We start from the raw sequence: 21,912 nt of genomic DNA, 5'->3' as shown, positions 1-21,912 counted from the left end.
TTTATTCAAGAAATATTTGGGACTCAATTTTTTCTGGAAAGAAGAGAGTCAATCAGTACGTCAGTCAATAAGCAGTTCATAGATTCTATTATGTGCCAATTATTGTGCTAAATTCTGGGATTACAAAGAAAGGCAAAAATAGTCCTTACCCTCAGGGAGCATGTATATAATAACAGTAATAATAATAATAATAATAATCTAAGCAGAGAAAAAATGTAAATTATATATAGGATAAATAGCAATAATAATACAATTGCTAAATAGGATAAGTAGGAAATAATCACCAGAGGGAAAGCACTAAAATTAAGAGGAATTGGGAAAGGTTTTCTAAAGAAGATGATTTTTTTGTTAGTACTTGAAAGGAAGCCAGGAAAACCAGAAAGGAGGGAAGGAGAAAGAATATTCCAGGAATGGGGTCCAACCAGAGAAAATGCCTGGAATTGGGAGATCATTCTGGAAACAGCAAAAAGATGTGTCTCAGTGGATTAAAGAGTATGTAGCAGGCAATTATACTAGATGTATGATGGAGAGAGCCATCTGCATCCAGAAGGAATACTGAATGTAAATCACAGCATAGAATTTTCACCTTTTTTGTTGTTATTTGCTTGCCTTTTGTTTTCCTTCTCATTTTTTTCCCTTTTTGATCTGATTTTTCTTGTGCAGCATGATAAATGTGGAAATATATATATAGAAGAATTGCACATGTTTAACATATATTGAATTGCTTGCTCTCTAGAGCAGGTGAGGGGGAAGGGAGGAAGAAGAATTTGTAGCACAGGATTTTGCAAAGATGAATTTTAAAAGCTATCTTTGCATGCATTTTCAAAATAAAAAGCTATTATTTTTTAAATGAAAAATAAATATATTTGTTTTTTTTTTTAAATAACAGAATAAAAGAAAAGGAAAAAACCAAACCAAAACAAAAGAGAACATTGTCATGTGCCCAGCAGAACATTAGGGAGGATTCAAAATATATAACAATTAATTTCCAGTTCAAGAAAATAAACAAACAAACAAACAAAAAAAAAAAAATATATATATATATATATATATATATCAGGAAGTAAGGTGTAAGAAGACTGGGAAGAAATAGGGACAATTAGGTTATGAAGAGTTTTGAATATCAAAAAGATTTTAAGAGACCTCATTTCTAAAATATATAGAACTGACTCAAATTTATAAGAATACAAGCCATCAAAGGATATAAACAGACAATATTTAGATGAAGAAATTTAAAGCAAATTTCTAGTCATATTAAAAAAAAATACTCTAAATCACTATTGATTAGAAAAATGCAAGTTAAAAACAACTCTTGACATGCCACTTCACACCTCTCAGACTGGTTAAGATTGTAATATAATATAATGATATATATAATATAATATAATGATAAATGTTGGAAGGGATATGGGAAAACTGGGACACTAATGCATTGCTGGCAGAGTTGTAAACTGATCCAACCTTTCTGGAGAGCAATTTGGAATTATATCTAAACGACTATAAAACTGTGCATACCCTTTGATCCAGCAGTGTCTATACTGGGTCTGTATACCAAAGATCATAAAAAAGGGAAAAGGACACACATGTACAAAAATGTTTGGAGAAGCCCTTTTTGTGGTAGCAAGGAACTGGAAATTGAATTTCCAACAATTGAGGGATGACTGAATAAGTTATGATATACAAATATAATGAAATATTATTTTATAAGACAAGATGAACAGGCTGATTTCAGAAAAACCTGGAAAGACTTACATGAAATAAGAGAACTATGAAGACTGAATGTGAATCAAAGTATAGTATTTTCACTTTTTTTTTTTTTTTTTTGGCATTGTTGTTTGCTTGTGTTTTTGTTTTGTTTTGCTTTTTTTGCTGAGGCAATTGGGATTAAGTGACTTGCCTAGGGTCACACAATTAGGAAGTATTAAGTGTCTGAGGCCAGATTTGAACTCAAGTCCTTCTAACTTCAGGGCTGGTACTCTATCCACTGCGCCACCTAACTGCCTCCTATGGGTTTTTTCCCCCCTTTTGATCTGATTTTTCTTGTGCAGCATAACAAATATGGAAATATGTTTAGAAGAATTACACATGTTAAAACCTATAGTGGATTGCTTTCTATCTAGGGAAGGGGAGAGGATAAAAGGAAAGGAGAAAAAAATTGGAACACAAGGTTTCACAAAAGTGAATGTTAAAAACTATCTTTGCATGTATTTGGAAAAATAAAAACTAATCTTTTTAAAAGAAGATTTTGTATTTGAAGACCTCAGACCACTGATAACACTGAATGTTGCACATTTCCTGAGGAAAGATTATTAGAAGCCAGATCAGGTATTTTCTATCTATACAAAGTCTATTTTCTTGTAGCTGACAAATAACCAGCCTCCTCAGGTGAGAAGACTTCAGACCTGAGCCTTTCATTTACTGCTGACCGTAACAATCCCCTGAAGAAATGTTGCTAGGAACCCAAACCAGACATCTCCCATCTGCCCTAATGCAGCCACTTATATCTGCATCAGGCAGAGGAAGGTATTTTCTACCTCCTGTTCCTGCTCAGTTCCCTTACCAGGATAACAAGAACCTCCAATATAAATCAAAGTAAATCTCCTTTTAATTTCAGGCTTCCCATCTCCTACTACACCAGTACTTTGAGAGTAGAGGAGTGGTGCTCCCCACTCAATAACTAACATTCTCACACCTGGACACACTTTTCAAATCCCAGTGACTCTCGAATGTTTGTGGCAGCCCTTTTTGTAGTGGCTAGAAACTGGAAACTGAATGGTTGTCCATCAGTTGGAGAATGGCTGAATGAATTGTGGTATATGAATATTATGGAATATTACTGTTCTGTAAGAAATGACCAACAGGATGATTTCAGAAAGGCCTGGAGAGACTTACACAAACTGATGCTGAGTGAAATGAGCAGGACCAGGAGATCATTATATACTTCAACAACAATACTATATGATGACCAGTTCTGATGGACCTGGCCATCCTCAGCAACGAGATCAACCAAATCATTTCCAATGGAGCAGTAATGAACTGAACCAGCTACGCCCAGAGAAAGAACTCTGGGAGATGACTAAAAACCATTACAATGAATTCCCAATCCCTATATTTATGCCCACCTGCATTTTTTATTTCCTTCACAAGCTAAGTGTACAATATTTCAGAGTCTGATTCTTTTTATACAGCAAAATAATGTTTTGGTCATGTATACTTATTGTGTATCTAATTTATATTTTAATGTATTTAACATCTACTGGTCATCCTGCCATCTAGGGGAGGGGGTGGAGGGTAAGAGGTGAAAAATTGGAACAAGAGGTTTGGCAATTGTTAACGCTGTAAAGTTACCCATGCATATAACCTGTAAATAAAGAGCTATTAAATTAAAAAAAATAATAAATAAAATAAAAATAAAAATAGTCAGATTTGAACTCAAAAAAAAACAAAACAAAAAAAACAAATCCCAGTGACTGAAACCAGTGTGTCGTCATACAAACTCCATTCTCTACCTTCAACCACTCAATTTCTCATCCCCTTTTACTCTCCCAAACCAAAGTTAGTCTTAACTCCACCCAACCCTTCCATTTTACCCTCTGAAATGGCTATTCCAGAGGCATTAAATTTCCCTTCATCTTAAATCTATTTCTCTCCCACTCCTTTAATTTAATAGCTATTACTGAAACCTGGCTTTCCTCTGATGACACAGCCTTCCTGGACATCCTTTCCAGTTATGTTTGCACCTTCACTCCCATTCCTAGATTCACTGGTAGAGGAAGTAGAACAGTTCTTCCTTCCCACTGCCACTTCCAAGTTCTGTCATTTTCTCAACTACTCAGTAAATATTCTTCCTTTATGATTCATATTATTCACATCTACCATGCTCAAGACTAAAGGGAAGGGAACAGAGGGAGAGTTTGTGCATGATTTTTTGTTTGCAGATGACTATGTACTCAATGTAACCTTCAAAGCTGAAATGCAACAAAGTATAGATCGATTCTCTGCCACTTATGCTAATTTTGGCCTAATACCACCAAAAAACATAGGTATTCCATCAGCCAACATACCACCATCCATATGTGGAACCACTGATGACAGCAAATAGATTTTGAATGCAGTGAATAATAACTTTGGCATTATTTTCAGGAATGTGCACATGGATAAGGTTGATGCATGGAATGCCAGAGCTAGCTCAGTGTTTAAAAGGCTCCAAAAGAAGTTGTGGGTGGGAAGAGGTTATTAGCCTGCCTACTAAATTGAAGGTCTATAGAGCCATTCTGCCTTCTTCATTAGCATATTCCTATGAAACCTAGAAAACATGCCAGTGCCATACCAGGAAACTGAATCGCTTCCATCTTAGGAAGATTCTGAAGGTCACCCAGCAGGATAAGGTACCAGAAATTAAGGTCCTTTTACAAAATTTAAACTTCCACACATTCAAACTCTACTAAAGATAACACAACTCCAATGGCTGGCCACATTGTTTAAACGCCAAACATACATTTGCCTAAAAAAACTATTACATGGAGAATTTACACAAGGCAAGCACTCACATAGTGATCAGAAGACATGATACAAGGACACTCTCAAGGTCTTTCTAAAGAACTTTGGAATTGATTATATGACATAGGACATGCTAGCAAAGAACTGCCAAACATGGCATACTTACAATCAAAGAAGGTGCTGTGCTCTAAAAGTAAAGGAGGATTAAGTAGCTCAAAAGAAACATAAGATTTACAAATTTATAGAGAATCTATCCCAAATGTTTACATGGACTATTTTTGCCTGAACTATGACAGTGCGGTCCAAGATCATATTGGTCTGATCAGCTATAGTCAGTCACAGTGTAATTTGACTTTAACATGACATTCATTTTGGTTCTCTTCAAGAACAAAGGCCATGAATCATCAGCATAGAGATAATGAAATCCACATAAACTGATGAGATCACCTGTGGTGTTCTCTTCTTTTTTATAATATATGATGGTTCTCTGGGAGCAGGTTTCTCAGGGAGGTTTTCTGGAGGCAGCCTTAGTTTCAGTTCAAAGTAATAATCACTTCAAATGCAGCCAGCTGATAAAATCCAAATGTTTATTTTCTCCTTCCAAGTCTTATCTCTTTCCTTGGGCCTGGTTAGCTTTCTTAGAGGCCTCTCTCCCTCCTTGGTTCCAAGAACTCTTGCAACTTGTCTTTTAGCTCTTCCAGCTTCTGCTTCTAGCTCAACTCTGATTCGTGGCTTCTCAATCTCCAACTGATGCTCCCCTCTCAATCTTTTCAACTGTGCCTGACTGACTGACTGAAGCTCTAAGAGCTTCTTATATATGATCTCTTAAAGGTGTGAACCCAAAGGTTGACTCCTCCTCTGAGAGAGTGGGATTGTGGGTTTCTGATTTGTGAATCTCCCTAACTTGTGAACTCCAATGTGTGAGCTAATTGTGAACTCTCAAAGGTGTGAGCTCTAATGTGTGAATTTTTAAAGGTGCAAACCCAAGCACACAAGCATTGCTTCCATCAATTCCATTGAGTTATCACCTTGTTTCAAGTTCTGGCCCATAATATCTCCTTGTAAGATCAGATCAATCATACTGAACCATGCTAAATTAGATAATTATTGTCTCTATCAATTCTAATGACTTAACACTTTGTAAGGATTCCAACAATCATCAACTGAAATAGTCCTGAGGGAAAGAACCTTATGTGATGCCCATGAGAAGCAGCATGATCTGGAAAAAGATGCAACAAAGAGATTGAGAAGAACAAAGATGATTAGATAGGCTGTGTATGGAATAGAGAGAGATAAGGTGAAAAACTTACAGGAATGTATGAATTCTTTTTCTGTATTTTATTTTCACTATTTCTGTGTTTCCCCTATGACCTGTATAATATGTGCAGGCTCATATTTACTTGAGCCTTGGCCAGCTATAAACATATTTACTTAACCTGAGCTGATGATATTTATCAGTATTTGACATTTATTGATATTAGTCTATTAGCTGGACCAATATCTGCTTGATTAAGCCTGAAGGCCCGATTTTCTGTTTCCTAGAAATCAGGAGATTTTGGGGAAATAGAAACCTTCCATTCCAATCTCTCCAAATAGCAACAACCAATTAGATGCCTCCCCCTCCCCTTCTCAATGCTCTCTTACTTGTGATGTAATCTCTTGTATAAAAGCTATATATCTTTACTACTTCTTTAGCCCTCTTACCACTAGCTTTCTCTTTCTTATCTCGTGATAGGATGGCTCATCCTTTGGAGGTTTTCAATAAACAACGTTTCTGCTTTTTACTGAATGATCTCTGAGTAGTCATTTGGGTAAAGGTCTTCTACATCCCTCACAGCTGGAAAAGACCCAGCGTAGAGTAGTGTCCCAAAAACCTAGAAAGAAGAGAGTGTCAAAGAAAAGAGAGTGATTGACCAGTGTCAATAGCTGCCCAAAGATCAAGAACTGGCATGGTTGAACAGCTAAAAAATCATCAAGAGTAGCTTATACAGTCTTGTGCATTAGGAAAATTGCTCTGTTACCAGCATTTTAAAAGACAGATTAGAAAAAGGACAAAAGAGAAGCAATTAATAGTTCATCACAATATTATATGTGAAAAACAGAGGTAGAATTTTGAATAAAAAAAATCAGAAAAGGATATTTCACGAGAAATATAAGTAACAAGGGCATAGGAACATTAAAATTGGTTCTATTTGGATAGAAGTGTTTCTTGTTCTGAAAGGCCCTATTTGGCCAAGATCACTAACTTGTTTTCCTATGTATATTTTCCTTCCCCCGCCCCCCTCATCTCTTCACCATGATAACCCATCACTTTTCTACCTGCACAGACCTAGCCAAAAATCAAAAGTGATTTAGAGAGACTTACAATATGTGTCTTTACATATGGCAAGGGTTTCTCAGTCATTACACTATGTGGCTCTCAGGCATAGCAACAAGAAATTCTAAGATCAAATACTTCAAAAGTTACTTCATAATTTCAATAATTCTTTTTCACCAGCCAATAGGCCTTCTTGATAATAAAACTGTGTACAGAAAATTTGTCCCATTCTTATGCTGTTCAACAACTCTGTTGACATTTTTTTCAGCGGCACTGCTCTTTTCCTGTTGGTACATTACTATTTTTTTTTTCATTTCAATGGTAAGTCATGCGACTGAAGCTACATCTTAGTTTCAAATATTCATTTAGCAACTCTCTATCAAGGAACTAGCATAATAGCAAAAACAAAAACCACAAATAAGAGTTACTGATTCTTGTCCTCAAAGAATTCAATTACTTAGGTGAATAATATGTGTATATAATATGACAACACAAGGTAATTTCTCTAAGGCCCAACAGAGGTACAAAATGCAACAAGAGTTGCAAGAGAAAAAGATCTCATCCAACTTAAGTAGGTAAGATGACAGGAGATACAAAGTTAAGATATTCTTATCCAAGGAGACAAGAACTTTAAATATTATTAATTATTATTAAAAATTAAAAATTATTAATAACTAATATTAAATGTTAAATAAAACTAAAAATATCTATTGAGCTGAATTTTAGATAGGCTAAGTTGAAAACAGGAGGACACTTCAATGAGCCTGAAGATTAGATACAAGAGATGTTATTTAGCAACATTTAAACTAACTCTGACATAAAAGAGAAAAGAAAAAACCCCTGTGACACTGATACATTGTTGGTGGAATTGTGAATACAACCAGCCATTCTAGAGAGCGATTTGGAACTATGCTCAAAAAGTTATCAGACTGTGCATACCCTTTGATCCAGCAGTGTTACTACTGGGCTTATATCCCAAAGAGATCTTAAGGAAGGGAAAGGTACCTGTATGTGCAAGAATGTTTGTGGCAGCCTGATTTGTAATGGCTAGAAACTGGAAACTGAGTGGATGCCCATCAATTGGAGAATGGCTGAATAAATTTATATGAATATTATAAAATATTATTGTTCTGTAAGAAATGACCAACAGGATGATTTCAGAAAGGCCTGGAGAGACTTACATGAACTGATGCTGAATGAAATGAGCAGGAACAGGAGATCATTACATACTTCAACAATACTATATGATGATCAATTCTGATGCGTGACCCTCTTCAACAATGAGATGAACCAAATCAGTTCCAATAGAGCAGTAATGAACTGAACCAGCTACACTCAGCGAAAGAACTCTGGGAGATGACTATGAACCTCTACATAGAATTCCCAATCCCTCTATTTTTGTCCACCTGCATTTTTTATTTCCTTCACAGGCTAACTATTTCAAAGTTACACTATTTCAAAGTCTGATTCTTTTTGTACAGCAAAATAACTGTATGGACATGTATACATATATTGTATTTAACTTATACTTTAATATATTTAACATATTTTGGTCAACCTACCATCTGGGGGAGGAGGTGGGGAGGAGTGGAAAAATTGGAACAAAAGGTTTTGCAATTGTCAATGCTGAAAAATTACCCATGCGTATATCTTGTAAATAAAAAGCTATAATTAAAAAAAGAGAAAAAACCCCAGTGTTTTTATATGAAGATTGACCATGATATAAGGTAATGCATCCTGATGTCATTTTTGATGACATGCAAACAGAATCAAATTCCTAGAATTAACACACCTCCCAAAGTGATTCATGCCAATCAAGCATTTCTTTCAATGCATTTGAATAATTTCCTTTCACTCTACAAATAGAAATTTTAAAATAATTTCAGAGTTAGTTTCACACATGGTTGAATACTACCAATTAATTGACTAATCTATAAATATCTGTATTACTGAAAGCCTAATATCATTAACACTGTTAATTTGCTCCATCTAAGCATTCTAATCTACTCTGAGTAAAGCTGACATAAGTGTGAATAAAATAAAAGAGATAATATTCTTTCATCTAACTAAAATATATTTATCTGCAACAGTGATCTTAATAGAAAAAGCCTTCCCATATTAAAAAAAGTCCTGAGAAAGAAAAGTTAATTTTTACAATTGTGAGTAGTAAAAGAATTGTAACCATAGAATTAAAGAATTTGAGAAGATGGACTACTGTACCCATAGAATTTAATCAAAGAATGGAATTCCTACTATAACAGTGAAAAAATGGTCACCCTTTGTAGTTTACATAAGCTTTAGCAAAAGCTCGGGCTTGTATTTTATTACAGATGAGGGAGTTGGACTATCTTAGAGGTTCTTAACTGTTTCTGTGTCATGCTCAAAGAATACTGAAACCTAAGAAACCCCTTCTCAAGATAATTTTTAAAAAATTAATAATTGAGCTAAGAAATGGAGTGGTGGATCAGTAGAATAAATAAGGTACACAATATACAATTAGAAGACCATAGTAATTTTGTGTATGATAAACACAAAGATCCAAGCTCTTGGGATAAGAACTCAACATCTGATAAAAATTGCCTAGAAAACTGGAAAGTTTAGCAGAAACTAGGCACAGATTACTGTAATGGGCTGTTGATGCACTGAAGTCCCAAGCACTTGAGGCTAAATAGTAATTGGACCATACTCTATTAATATATATGCTTGGACAAAGAATGGCCCCCACCCACTCTTTGTGTAAGTCCTAATGTGTTGTATAGGAAATGATGATTTTGGTGGGTGGAGGCAGAGGGGCGGAGAGAGAGAAAAGAGATTGCTGGCTGTCTTCTTGACGCAGCTGCACACATTGCTATTGTGATCCCCCCTTCACCTCAGATCCTTCTTCACCTCTACTGAGAATAAAGATTGAAGATGTTCCCTTAACCTGAATTACTGACTCTGGCTGATTTTAAAATACACGGTCATCACAGATTACCTTCTCCATCATATACTATGTTAAAGTCAAAATGGATAAATGACTCAGATACAAAGATAACATTAAGTAAATTAGAGGAACATGGAAAAATTTTTTTGTCGGATCTATGGATGATAGGGAAGAGTTTATGACAAAAAGAAACAGAGGGGATTACAGAAAGTAAAATAGACAGTTTTGATTACATGACATTAAAAAGCTTTTGTACAAACAAAACTAATCATCAAAATCAGAAGAAAACAGGAAACTGGGAGGAAAATTTTTACAAGTTTCTCTGAGAAAGGTCTCATTTTTCAAATATATAAGGAAGTGAGACAAATTTTTTAAAATACCAGTGATTGATATAAAAAAGTACTTAGCAGGAGAAATCAAAATTATTATTGTTGTTCAGTTGTTTTCAGTCATTTCCAACGCTCCATGAATCAATCCCATTTGGGGTATTCTTAGCAAAGATACTGGAGTATTTTGTCACTTCCTTCTCCAGCTAATTTTGCAAATGAGGAAACCAAAGCAAATAAGGTTTTAAGTGTCTAGTGTCACAAAACTATTAAGAACTCATGAATATGAGGCCTACATTTCATCACCTAACTGCTAAAAGCTATTTAAAATGACAAGGAAACAATGTTCTAAATTTTGCTGATTAAAAAAAATGCAAATTAAAACAATTCTGAGATTCTGTCCTACACCTATCAGATTGACTAACATAAAGGGAGATGAAAAATACTAATTCACTGTTGCTAGAGTTGTGAATTAATCCAACCATTCTGGAAAGCAATGTCGAATTATTATGCCCAATGGACTATAAAACTATGCGTACATATCCTTTGATCCAGCAAGACCAGTATTAAATCTGTATCCAAAAGAGAAGAAAAAGGAAAAGGACCAATAGTTACAAAAATATTTATAACAGCTTTTTTTTTTGAAATGGCAAAGAATTAGATGCCTGTCAACTGGGGAACAGCTAAACAAATTGTGGTATTCAGTTGTAATGGAATATTATTGTACTTTAAGAAATGATGATCAGGATGGTTTCAGAAAAACCTGGGAAGACTTATATGGACTCGTGAAAAGTGAAATGAGAACAACTAGGAGAACAAAGTCCACAGTAACTGTAATAGTGAAAGCATGATCAACTGTGAAAGGTTTAACTGCACAGATCAAGATAATAATCTAAGACAACTGCTTCTTTATTGTTCATTTATTTCCCCAATTACATATAAAAGCAATTTTTAACATTTTTTTTTAAATTAAGGTCCATATTTTCTCTTTGCCTTTTTCCTCCTCCTTCCTAGAAAAAAAAAGCAATTTGATATGGATATACATGTTCAGTCAAGTAAACCATATTTCCACATTAGTCATGTTGTGAAAGAAAACAAAACCAAAAAAACCCATAAAAAAACAAAGTAAAGAAAAAGTATGCTTCAATCTGCATTCAGACTCCATCACTTCTTTCTCTGGAGATAAGATAGCATTTTTCTTCATAATCGAAGACAATTCTGAAGAAACCATGATGCTATTTACTTCCAGAAACAGAATGGAGGGACTCTTAAATGCAGAGTGAATCATATTTAAAAAACAAAAACAAAACAACCTTTATTTTTATTTTTACTATTTTTTTTCACAAGATAGTTAACATGTTTTGCATGACCTCACATGTTTAACAGAAATCAAATTGCTTGCCTTTTCAAGGAGGGTAGAAGAGAGGGAGGGAGAGAATTTTTTAAATGACTAAAATTTTTTACACATAATTAATTGCCAAGTATTTGATAAAATAAAATAATTTCTTAAAAATTCATAATTGAAAGAAGCACTTGAAGTTTAGTAAAACTAGAGATACATCTTCCCATCCAAAATTATCCATGAATACCATGTTAATACCTTTCTTTTAGCTATACTAAGGTCCCTTCCAGTTCTAGGTCTAAGATTCTAAATGTGAGAAAACTTTGTAATAAGAATGAGAAAAGCAAATCCAAGAGGATGGTAGAAATAGCTGTAACAATGTAAACAGAAACACTTAAAAAAAAAAAAGCTAAGCTAACATAAGCAACAAAATTCAGGTCAAGTACACTTGTCAATATCAGTATCCAGTTATTAAAAATTAGTATACATCCTTTTCTGTTAACATTCAATAACTACAATACTCTAAAATAGCATGTACTATTGGTCATAATGATGTTATTAGATAGTTTGGAAAACAATTTGTGAAAACTGTGACTTTAGATATTTCTTGGAAAATATCTACTGTATCAAAAACAAAAAGTGCCCCCCAACGTTTGAATTTGTAGTGTATGACAGATTTTCAAAATTCTTATCAGACTCAAGAATTTTACTAGTGATAAAAAGAAAAACCTGTCACTTTCCTGCTCAGTCACCTTTTACTTAAGACAGCATAATGTAGTAAAAATATAAGATCAGGAATTCTAACATCTGGTACTTGTTCTGTTATTGGTTGTCAAATCATTCCTCTCTGGGCCTTAGTTTCCTCTTATATAAAATAATAAGTTGGCTTCAATAATTTATAATGCTAAGATTTGAAGACAAAGATATCTAACTTTTTTTTTTCCATCCTGAACTAATGTAAAGGGCAGCAAGGCCTAATATTTTGTTTCCACTGTCTTCCATTCTACAAATCTATTTTTATCTAGAGTGTAAAACTCTGGAATACAGACACTGTGTTGTATTTAGGTGCTGCTGTACAGCATCTAGAAAGAAGAGGTTTTTGCCTACCTATACTGGAGGCAAGCAATGATGCAAAAGAAGTATAGCAAAGTAAATAAATACAATTGTGGACCTGGAGTCAGGAAGACTCTAGGTTCAAACCCTACCTTTGATCTTACATTACCTGAACTGAACCAGCTACGCCCAGGGAAAGAACTCTGGGAGATGACTAAAAACCATTACACTGAATTCCCAATCCCTATATTTTTGCCCACCTGCATTTTGGATTTCCTTCACAGGCTAATTGTACAATATTTCAGAGTCGGATTCTTTTTGTACAGCAAAATAACGGTTTGGTCATGTATATTTATTGTGTATCTATCTAATTTATATTTTAATATATTTAACAACTACTGGTCATCCTGCCATCTGGGGGAGGGGGTGGAGGGAAGGAGGGGAAAAATTGGAACAAGAGGTTTGGCAATTGTCAATGCTGTAAAGTTACCCATACATATAACCTGTAAATAAAAGGCTATTTAAAAAAAAAAAAAAAAAGATCTTACATTACCAACAATTCAAACATGGACAAATAGACTCTTAAGTCCCATTTTCCTCATCTGCAAAATGGGGATAATAATTTCTATAGTTACCTACCTCGGAAGATAATTTGAAAATTATTGCAATAATGTATATAAAATATTTTGCAAGCTTAAAGATGCAAAATAATAAGATATTATCTTAATAATAAAGATATTAGCTATGTTTCTCTGTGTACTAGGTTTCCCTCTGCTTTGGGGGAGGTTGGAGGGGATCTCTACTTCAGCTTTGCTACTAAACGGAGTTGCTCGGCTTGGCATCCTCAGTTGGTATTCCCTATTCCGTGACCACCCCCAACAGGGATATGTCAATTCCAGGAGAAACCCAAACCCACCTCAGTATCAATAGACCCATTCTCGGATCCGTCGCACATTTCCCTCCCCCACGAGCTAGTAAAAGAAAAGGAAAAAACAAAACAAAACAAAACAAACAAACAAACAAAAAAAAAACACCAAACCTCACCCCGGAGCTCCACCTGTCAGTTCCGGCAGAGGCCCGTCCCTCAGGGCGCAGGGCCGGAGCAGCCGGGGTCCCCTACAAGTGTGATCCGCTTCGTCCAGTTGGGGCCTGGCAGGGGAGGCTCCCAGAACTCAATCAAATCCGGAAAAAATCAGATCACAGCCGCCTCCTCTCGGCAACTGCGGCCAGTCCGCCCCATGCTTCCTCTCCAAGAGGAGAAGCTACTCACCGTCCAGGGAGACGAACTGCCCCACTGCGGAGGAGCCGCCGCCACTATTCTCCACGAACTGCACCTCGGATACGATGATGTTGTCCTCCAGCACGGAACCACATCCCGTGCATACCGCATCGCCGCGGCCTGGGTCTAGTTCTATGTCCGTGCCGCCGCAACTCCGGCACACGCGGCCCGTCATTTTGACACCCACCAGGCCCTCAGCCACTAAAATCCAACTGAGTCTCTTCCCAGATCAAGGAACTGCTCAGCGTCCCAGTTCAGAGCCCCGCAGCTGCAGATGGGGATCGCTCCGCTGCCCTGGAATCCAACTCCCGTTTGGGCCTCTTTCTGTTCTCGCGATGCTGCCAAACGGTCCCGCCCCCTCTATCTTTCTCCCTCCTCCCCTCCCTTTCGGCTCTCTGGAGGCGGAGTGGCGGCAGCAAGGAGCTGCGAACAGCCTTTGGAACTGTCACTAACTGCCACCGATGCTCACTGCTCCAAGACGAGGGAGACGAAGAAAGGGCCTCAACAATTAAGCTGCGAGGTTCGAATAAGCGTCGTAAACCAGTAGTAGCCTGACTCGATCCTGCTCCAGGGAAACAGAGTGGAAGGGGAGGATACCACTGAGGATGCGCTTTCTTGTCTGCCCAGCCTGTCTCCTCCTCCTCCTCTTCCCCTTCTCTCCAGTTCTGCTCAAATGTTCACCAGAGCGTTAAGCATACACGCTTTGATTTGCTGGCGGATGCAAATACGAAGCCAGTTAAAATCATTTGAGAGCAACGGGAATTTCGAAGGAAACACCATGGAGAAATTTCTCTAACATGGATATAAAACAACCTCGCTTTATAGGATTGTTCTGAGCACCACATGGCAAGGCATATATTATACCAAGTTACAGCTTTTGAGTGAGATAAAATACTGTCGTGCTGTTTTAAAAAAGTGATATAGATGGTTTCATCTGAGAAGATGCAAAAGTGAAGTGAGAAATAGAATACTTCACACAATTAAAACAAAAATTTAAAAATAACTATGAGAGACTTAGCAACTCTTATCAAGCACAATATCCCACCACAATTCCAAGAGATTCCTGATAATGTTTGGGGGTGGGGATAATGAGGCATTGTATGGCTGAAGAACAGAATAAATATGTCTAATCTCTTCTCATCACATCCAAGAGAGTTGGAGGTTTGGGGCCAGAGAGAGGGGATGGATCCCTGGCTAGAAATATATCTTCCTGCTCACTTAAATATCATTCATGTAAGAGATAGAGGATTTTCATGTACAATCACTGTTCACTAAGTGGGGAGACACAAAACAACCAGCAATTTGATCCCTTCCCACCAATTCCCAGTTTGATATCTTACATAAAACTTAGCCAAGAATCCCATTTATCCAAATAGATGGCAAAATAGAAATCAGAGAAAGTATACATAAAACAATATATACTAGACAATGCAGTGCAAAGAAGCTCTGCCATTGGGAATCTAAACTTAAGGGGGGGTAGGGAGGAAGAAGGTAAGGAGGAGAGAGAGAAGTGAGAGGAGAGGAGCCTGACTCAGGAAGAAAGAACAGAAAAGAAGAAGTAGAAGGGAAAAAGATCAAGTCTAATGAAGAAAACTAGGAACAGGGATATGACAAAGACTGCCATCTTCTTTCCAGGATTCCATAAGTGACTGAAACAGGATTGGCAATTTTCATTTTTTCTCTAGATTTGGAAGTTAGAAGTTTCTAAAGCAATTGCCCAGGGAAAACAACTCCCAAAAGACTCAAGATCTCTCCTCCCTTCTCCTGTTCTACCCAACTGCTTTCTGACTCTGAGATAAACTGAAGGCATTGATCTCTACCAATGACATGAGAGTCCCATGTCAATGGGTTTGGGAACTTAGATTATAATGAAAAATGCTATCTACCTCCAGATAACAAGCTGATGTAATCAGAGCACAGACTGAAGCCTATTTTTAAAATTTTTTTCTTGCTTTTTAAAAAAGAACATGACTAATACAAAAATTTGTTTTGTATAATTGTATATTTGTAATAGGATTTCTATTTTCTTGCCTTCTCAAGTGGGAGAGGAAATGGAAGGAGAAAGAAACTTTGGAACTGAAAGTAAAATGGAATAAAGAACTTTAAGAATGAGTTGAGCCATGAAAGAAAACAGGAATTCTTCTATTTTCCTCTTTACTTTTGATGTAATATGATTTTGTGATCCCCTAATTTTGGGGAGGGGGACACTTCTGTTCTAACAATAAGTCAGTAAATCCTAATCTTCTGGATTTGGGGTCTGCCTCAGGGACTTCCCACACTCCCAATCTAAGAACAATAATCTGTCTGATTCTGAATAGACCACTTCTCAAATCACTGCTTGTCAGTGGTAACCAAATTCTGGAGAGCATTCCTCTGGACCATAGAATTAGCATGTCAATGATAGAAAGCTGAATAAAGGGGTCTCCTCTCAGTACTTTGCTAATTTCTTTTGGAATTTAGCCTGCTTGTAATGGTGTTACAATTAAACTTTGCCCCTTGACTAGGAAATGGGTTCAAGCCTGCAAATTTTAAAAAAATACCTAGTGACATCAGTCTGTGATCCCAAGTTTTTGAAGACTCCTTCCCAACCTCAACACTTCACATTCCTTTCTTGCTACTCTTTGGTTTCTTCCATCCTTTCCCCACATTTGTTTCATTCTAAATTTAAAGCTTCAGTTTCTTTACTTTGCCTTGATTATTGTCTGCATGCTCTTTTTAATTTGACTCCATTCTCCCAGCACTGCTATCTTCATTTTTTCTTCCAATTCCAAGAATTTATCCTTCTCCTTCTCTTTTCTCCTTATTTTCTCCCTCACTTTATCTTCATTTTTTCTTTCCTCCTATTAACTTCTCCCAGAATGCATTCTCATTTTTACTATACCCATTCTTTACTAATCCTAAAGTCAATGCTGATTACCTAGTCTCCATTCTCATTCTCCTCTATCACCTATCTTCATTTCCCAACTCATCATTTTCATTATTGAAGCCTTATCCTCATTCTTTTTCATCCCAAGCTCTAGTTTGATTCCACTCCTACTGTCCAGACCTTCTACTGTAAGTTCCTTTTCTGCTTTATTCTCCCTTATTCCCTTTTATCACCCACCATTCTTCTATGCCCTCAGATCTATATTATTCTTCTTGGCATCTTCCAATTCTCCTTCCTGTAGATCAGGGGTTTTTAACCTGCCATCCTTGGACTGTGAATTTTGATGAAAAAAAAAAAATCTCATCTTTATATTCACTAGGGCATCTAGGTAGTAAATTGGATAGAGTTCTGTATCTGGAGAAATGAAGAACTAAGTTCAAATCTGATCTCAGATACTATATGATTGTATGCAAGTCACTTAACCATGTTTGCCTTAGTTCCCGCATATGTAAAAAGAGCTAAAGAAGGAAATGGCAAACCACTACAGCATCATTGCTAAGAAAACCCCAAGTGAGATCACAAATAGACCATATGTTGTTGTGAGTAAAATGACTGAGGCACAATTTTCTCCTTACATTTTATTAACAGTTACACATATAGTTGTTAATAAAATGGGATAGACTCAACTGAATAGGTCAGTGACCTGAGCATGATCAGTTTTTTATTTAGGCTAGCAATAATAAATGAAGGCTGACCTCTCAATGGCCAAAGACTCTTGAGTGAACCTAACTAGGTCTTTTTAATGTAGGTGTGTCTTCCTTCTAATTGCTCTGATTGTCCATCATTTGGACTTCCCTTGGGAAAGAAAATTCCAATGGCAGGCATTTTAATGACAAAGCGGGTTAACAGTGGTCTCAGCTCTTTTTATTTGGAAGATCAGGCAATAGGATTAATCTGCATTTAGAGAAAGTGGGTCAGCCTTCAGAAGCTGAAAAAGTCTCTCTGACAATTATGGAATGCTAATTGATTTATGGGTTTCAGCTGCTTCTGGTAATCTTGGCTACAAAAGTAGAACCATGCCAATTAGGATTCCTTCCCCTGATTAACCTTCCAAATTACCCTTACATTTGAGGAGAAGGAAGAAAAGGCAAACAGTTCCTTAGTTCTTTGTTTACCTCTAAACAAAGTAAGGATTTCACTTTAAACTGATTAATTAGCAAAATGTTCCAGGGGATATTCAACTAGCCATTATTTGGGACTGAAAGGAGACTTGCCTTTTGGGTTAGACTGAGAAATAGAGTTTGATAAAATGGGGAATAAAATGGATAACAGTGATATTGATTATTAAATGATGAGACATATTTTTTCCAATTCCACCCTTTGATTCACATAGAAATAGTTTTCTCAATGAATCACTGCCTAATATGCCAATTACTAATGACATCCAACATATTCATCTTTCAGACTTTATTCATCCAGATACAAAAAAGTCCAGAAGACATTAAACATCAAAGACTCTTAATTATGAGGCATAACTGTCCATATGGGAATAGTGTTTGAGGGGAAAAGAGGAGAAAGAGACAGAGAGGAAAGAGAGGACAGGAGAGGGAAAGGGAGAAGAGCTAAAGAATTGAAAGAAACTTGTTGGAATCTTTACAAAGTGTTAAAGTCATTAGAGTTGATAGAGACAATAATTATCTAATTTAACACGGTTCAGTATGATTGATTTGATCCTATGAGGAGATGTTATGGGCCAGAACTTGAAACAAGGTACTAAGTACAACAGATAGAAACAGTGCTTGTGTACACACCTTTAGAGAGCTCATATAATCAAGAACTATTTAAGTACTCATTGGAGTTCACATGTTTGGGAGATTTCAGGGTTTAGTATGAGATATGCAAATTCATACCTCCCTTGAAGCTCTCAGGGCCAGAGAGCACTCTGGGAGAAACCCATAATTCCATTCTCTCAGAGGAAGAGATGCTATATAAGAAGTGGACAGAGACTCAGTAGATCTAGTTCAGTTGAATTAGATTGAAGAAGGGAGCATCGGTCAGTTCAGCAGAAGCCCACTCTCGGAGGCGCAACCAGATTCACTTCATCTCATACAGCTGTAGTGGCTGGGCTCCTGTACTTCCCCCACTGAGACCAACGCTGGTCTGAAAGGCTCTCCAGAAAGCTACCCAGGCCCAGGCAAGGAGGTGCTGGCTGAAGGCTGAAGAAAGCAGAGACAGAAGCAAGGGACAAAGCTGCAAGAGCTCTTAGAACCAAGGAGAGAGAGAGGCCTCTAAGAAAGCTAACTGGGCTATATTGAAGAACACAATAAAAGATCTGAACTGTTAGCATCTGGCTGCATTTGGGTGATTATTTACTTGTAACTGAAACTAAGACTGCCTCCAGAAAACCTCCACGAGAAACCTCTCTCCCAGAAAGAACCATTATTGTTTTAAAGAAAAAGAACACCACAGAAACTATTAGGAGTTAATAGGAACTATTACTTTAGTAAGCAGACCATATAAAAACAGTGGGGAAGGAATGAGAGGAAAGAGGTATATTAGGTGTTTTAGTAACCCATTTCCACTCTACATTTAATTGGTTCATCATATCTTAGGGTTCAGACATCTCATAACAGTTTTCTGGGTTCTAAAAACATCTATAGACATCTGGTCTTTTGAAAACCTCTCAGGCATTCTAGAATGCATCTGTTCTCCAAGTAGATCTGCTTCTCTTGTTCAGGTCACTTGTAGAAATTCTTAGATGTTTCTGTTAAATTTTTTGCAAAAGAGATGTCAGTGCAATTTAATGCAGTTTAATTTGCTTTGACAAAACTAGATCATATGATAAAAGTTAATTTAAATCTTATGACTAATCCAATTGTTACTTTGGAAAATCACTTGGAGTTCACTTGATACTTTGGAGAATTTAATTTTTTACATTCTTCTTTTTTCTTTATTAAAATCTTGTAATTTGTGAAGTTGTGGTTGATTTTCCTTTAAAAATCATGATGTACATCAAAATGAGAAAATCAGTAAATGAAAGCCAAAATGAGTAACTGAAAATCCCATAATATTCAAAGAACAGATAATGAAACTAGTCGTCAGCAAAGAGGCTAAGGGACTATGAAGGTAGCATTATTGCATATGTTTTCAATTGTTTGGTTATTTTTGTTTGTTATAAAAGATAATTATCAGTTGGACAGTAGGTAAATATATCCAGAAATAACTTGTAAAAAGATATCAAAACCTGTTTAAAATAAAATATGTAAGATAAAAAGATTGTAAGGAATCTTAGAGGGTCATAAGTAAATCAAAATGTAGCAACTTCAACAAATTACCATCCAGCCTCCTTCCACTTAAAGATCTCTAGTCATAGGGAACTTGTTGAGGAAGCAGTGGATACTGCTGACTTTTAAAAAAAAAATAATCAGCTAAAAATGAAAAATACAATCTTAAATAAAACACTCAATATTAATAAAGTAAAAATGAACAAATTAATGGATAACAAACAAAAATTTGTTCACTTTATCAAATTGAAGTCCTACCACATTTGGTTTTGTTTTCATGTGTTTACATGCATGCCCACAAACAAATGCATACATATAATTGTATCTACATGTGCATGTACACAAATGTGTATATATACATATACAGACATAGTGCTGCTTCTGTTTTGATTATTTCACATTGACATTTCCATATTTTCATATTTATTTTATGGCACCATAAAAAGTATATCCATTGGAGTCAAGATGGCAGAGTGAAGTCACCTTTTTTGCCAAACTCTCTCAAACATATTTCCTCCACAACAATTTTTAAAATATGCCAAATTGAGTTCAAAGAAGAAAAGATAAGAAAAAGTCAAAATGAATAATTTCTGCAGCCCAGGGTAGGTTGTTTGGGGGATCAAATTATACTAATAATCATAAAGTAGGGCAAATATTAGCACTGCAGAATCAGTGCTTTCGAATCATGGTATATAAATTTAGGTACTATTACAATTATTATGTTATAATTGTCAAAATTATTAACTTCACAAATTTCTGACTGACATACGGGCATGGCCAATAGTGAGGCAAGTAAGCTGCACCCAAATGATTTAATGTTGTTTACTTGCTAAATATCTTTTTTGTTAGTGTTTCATTTTGTTTCAGTTTAAGTAGACCAAGCCTATCAGGCTTGGACTATACACATGATTTTATCTGTATGTGACTCTAAAATCTCTATATTAAACTGTCATCTGTCTCATGAATCACAGTTTTGCATCATCATGTGAATGCTCCATAGTTGCATCAAACTCATCATGCCCAAACTCATTATCTTCACCCAATAAATCTTCTTTCTCCTAACTTTAACTTATACTTCTATGACGGACACCCTTCTATGTTCATAAATTCATTTATATTAAAATATTCCCCTACATCTATTAACTCTCTCATAACTAATTAGAAATTATGTCAATAAATAAGCATTTATTAAGTAGCTACTTTGTGTCTGACACTGGCTAGGCATGGAAAATACAGATTAAAAAAATAAGATAGTTCCTATCTTCAAGTAACATACATTATAATAGAGATATGTTCCTGGCTAAGTATGTTCAGGAAACATATGTGTATGTATGTATATAATTGTATGTACAAATACATTGTAAAATACACATTTTGTGTGGGATTCCAATAAAACATTTTATGTGAAGTCATCCTTTATGGAGGGAGTGGTGGTGGTAGTATCAAGGTCTGATGGTAGCATCCTGTTGGTAAAGTTTGATGTAATAAAATGAGGTACAGGAAATTTATTGAAGACTTACCAAAAGGAGTTTTATTTTGCCTTTACCTTACAAGGTTAACCAGTCAGTCAGTTAACCTACCATATTCTAGGCACCATGCTTGGCACTGGAGATATAAAAAGAGACAAAACACAATTCTTCTTTCCCTTAAGGAGTGCATGATCTAATGAAGACAACAAACAAGTATAAATAAGTTATATAAAGGATAAATATGAAATAATTGAAAGAAGAACACTGGACTTAAAAGAGTGGGAACAGCTTCCTGTAGAAAATGAGATTTTAGTTGGGTCTTAAAAGTAGCAAAAGAAACCAAAAAGGGTAAATGAATATGGAAAGAATTCTAGGTGGAGGACAGTCAAAGAAAATGCCTGGAGTAGAGCAATGTAGTATCTTGTTGGATGATCAGCCAAGAGGGCAGTGTCACTGGATCAAAGAATAGATGTTGGAGAGTAAGGGAGTAAGTATATGCAACAAAATACTATAGTATTTAGCATCTCTAAAATTCTTTCTAATCCCTCCCCAC

The 21,912-nt window shown here is 36.0% G+C and overlaps 1 protein-coding gene across 3 annotated transcripts in view; it reads right to left on the bottom strand.

The window, feature by feature from the left end:
* Nucleotides 1–14,084, bottom strand: part of BRF1 (BRF1 RNA polymerase III transcription initiation factor subunit) — a 153,277-nt gene extending 139,193 nt beyond the window's left edge. For 2 of the 3 annotated variants that reach the window (XM_031952992.1, XM_031952994.1), the window contains exon 1: nt 13,732–14,084. In XM_031952992.1, the coding sequence (XP_031808852.1) occupies nt 13,732–13,915 (184 nt within the window). In that variant the 5' untranslated portion in view covers nt 13,916–14,084. The remainder of the gene's footprint in view (nt 1–13,731) is intronic. The other variant, XM_031952993.1, reaches the window with a different exon arrangement.
* Between the last annotated feature and the right edge of the window lie 7,828 nt (nt 14,085–21,912).

The sequence above is a fragment of the Sarcophilus harrisii genome, chromosome 2 (assembly GCF_902635505.1).
Source record: "Sarcophilus harrisii chromosome 2, mSarHar1.11, whole genome shotgun sequence".
Taxonomy (NCBI): Eukaryota; Metazoa; Chordata; class Mammalia; order Dasyuromorphia; family Dasyuridae; genus Sarcophilus; species Sarcophilus harrisii.
This window is presented reverse-complemented; position numbering and strand designations above follow the sequence as displayed.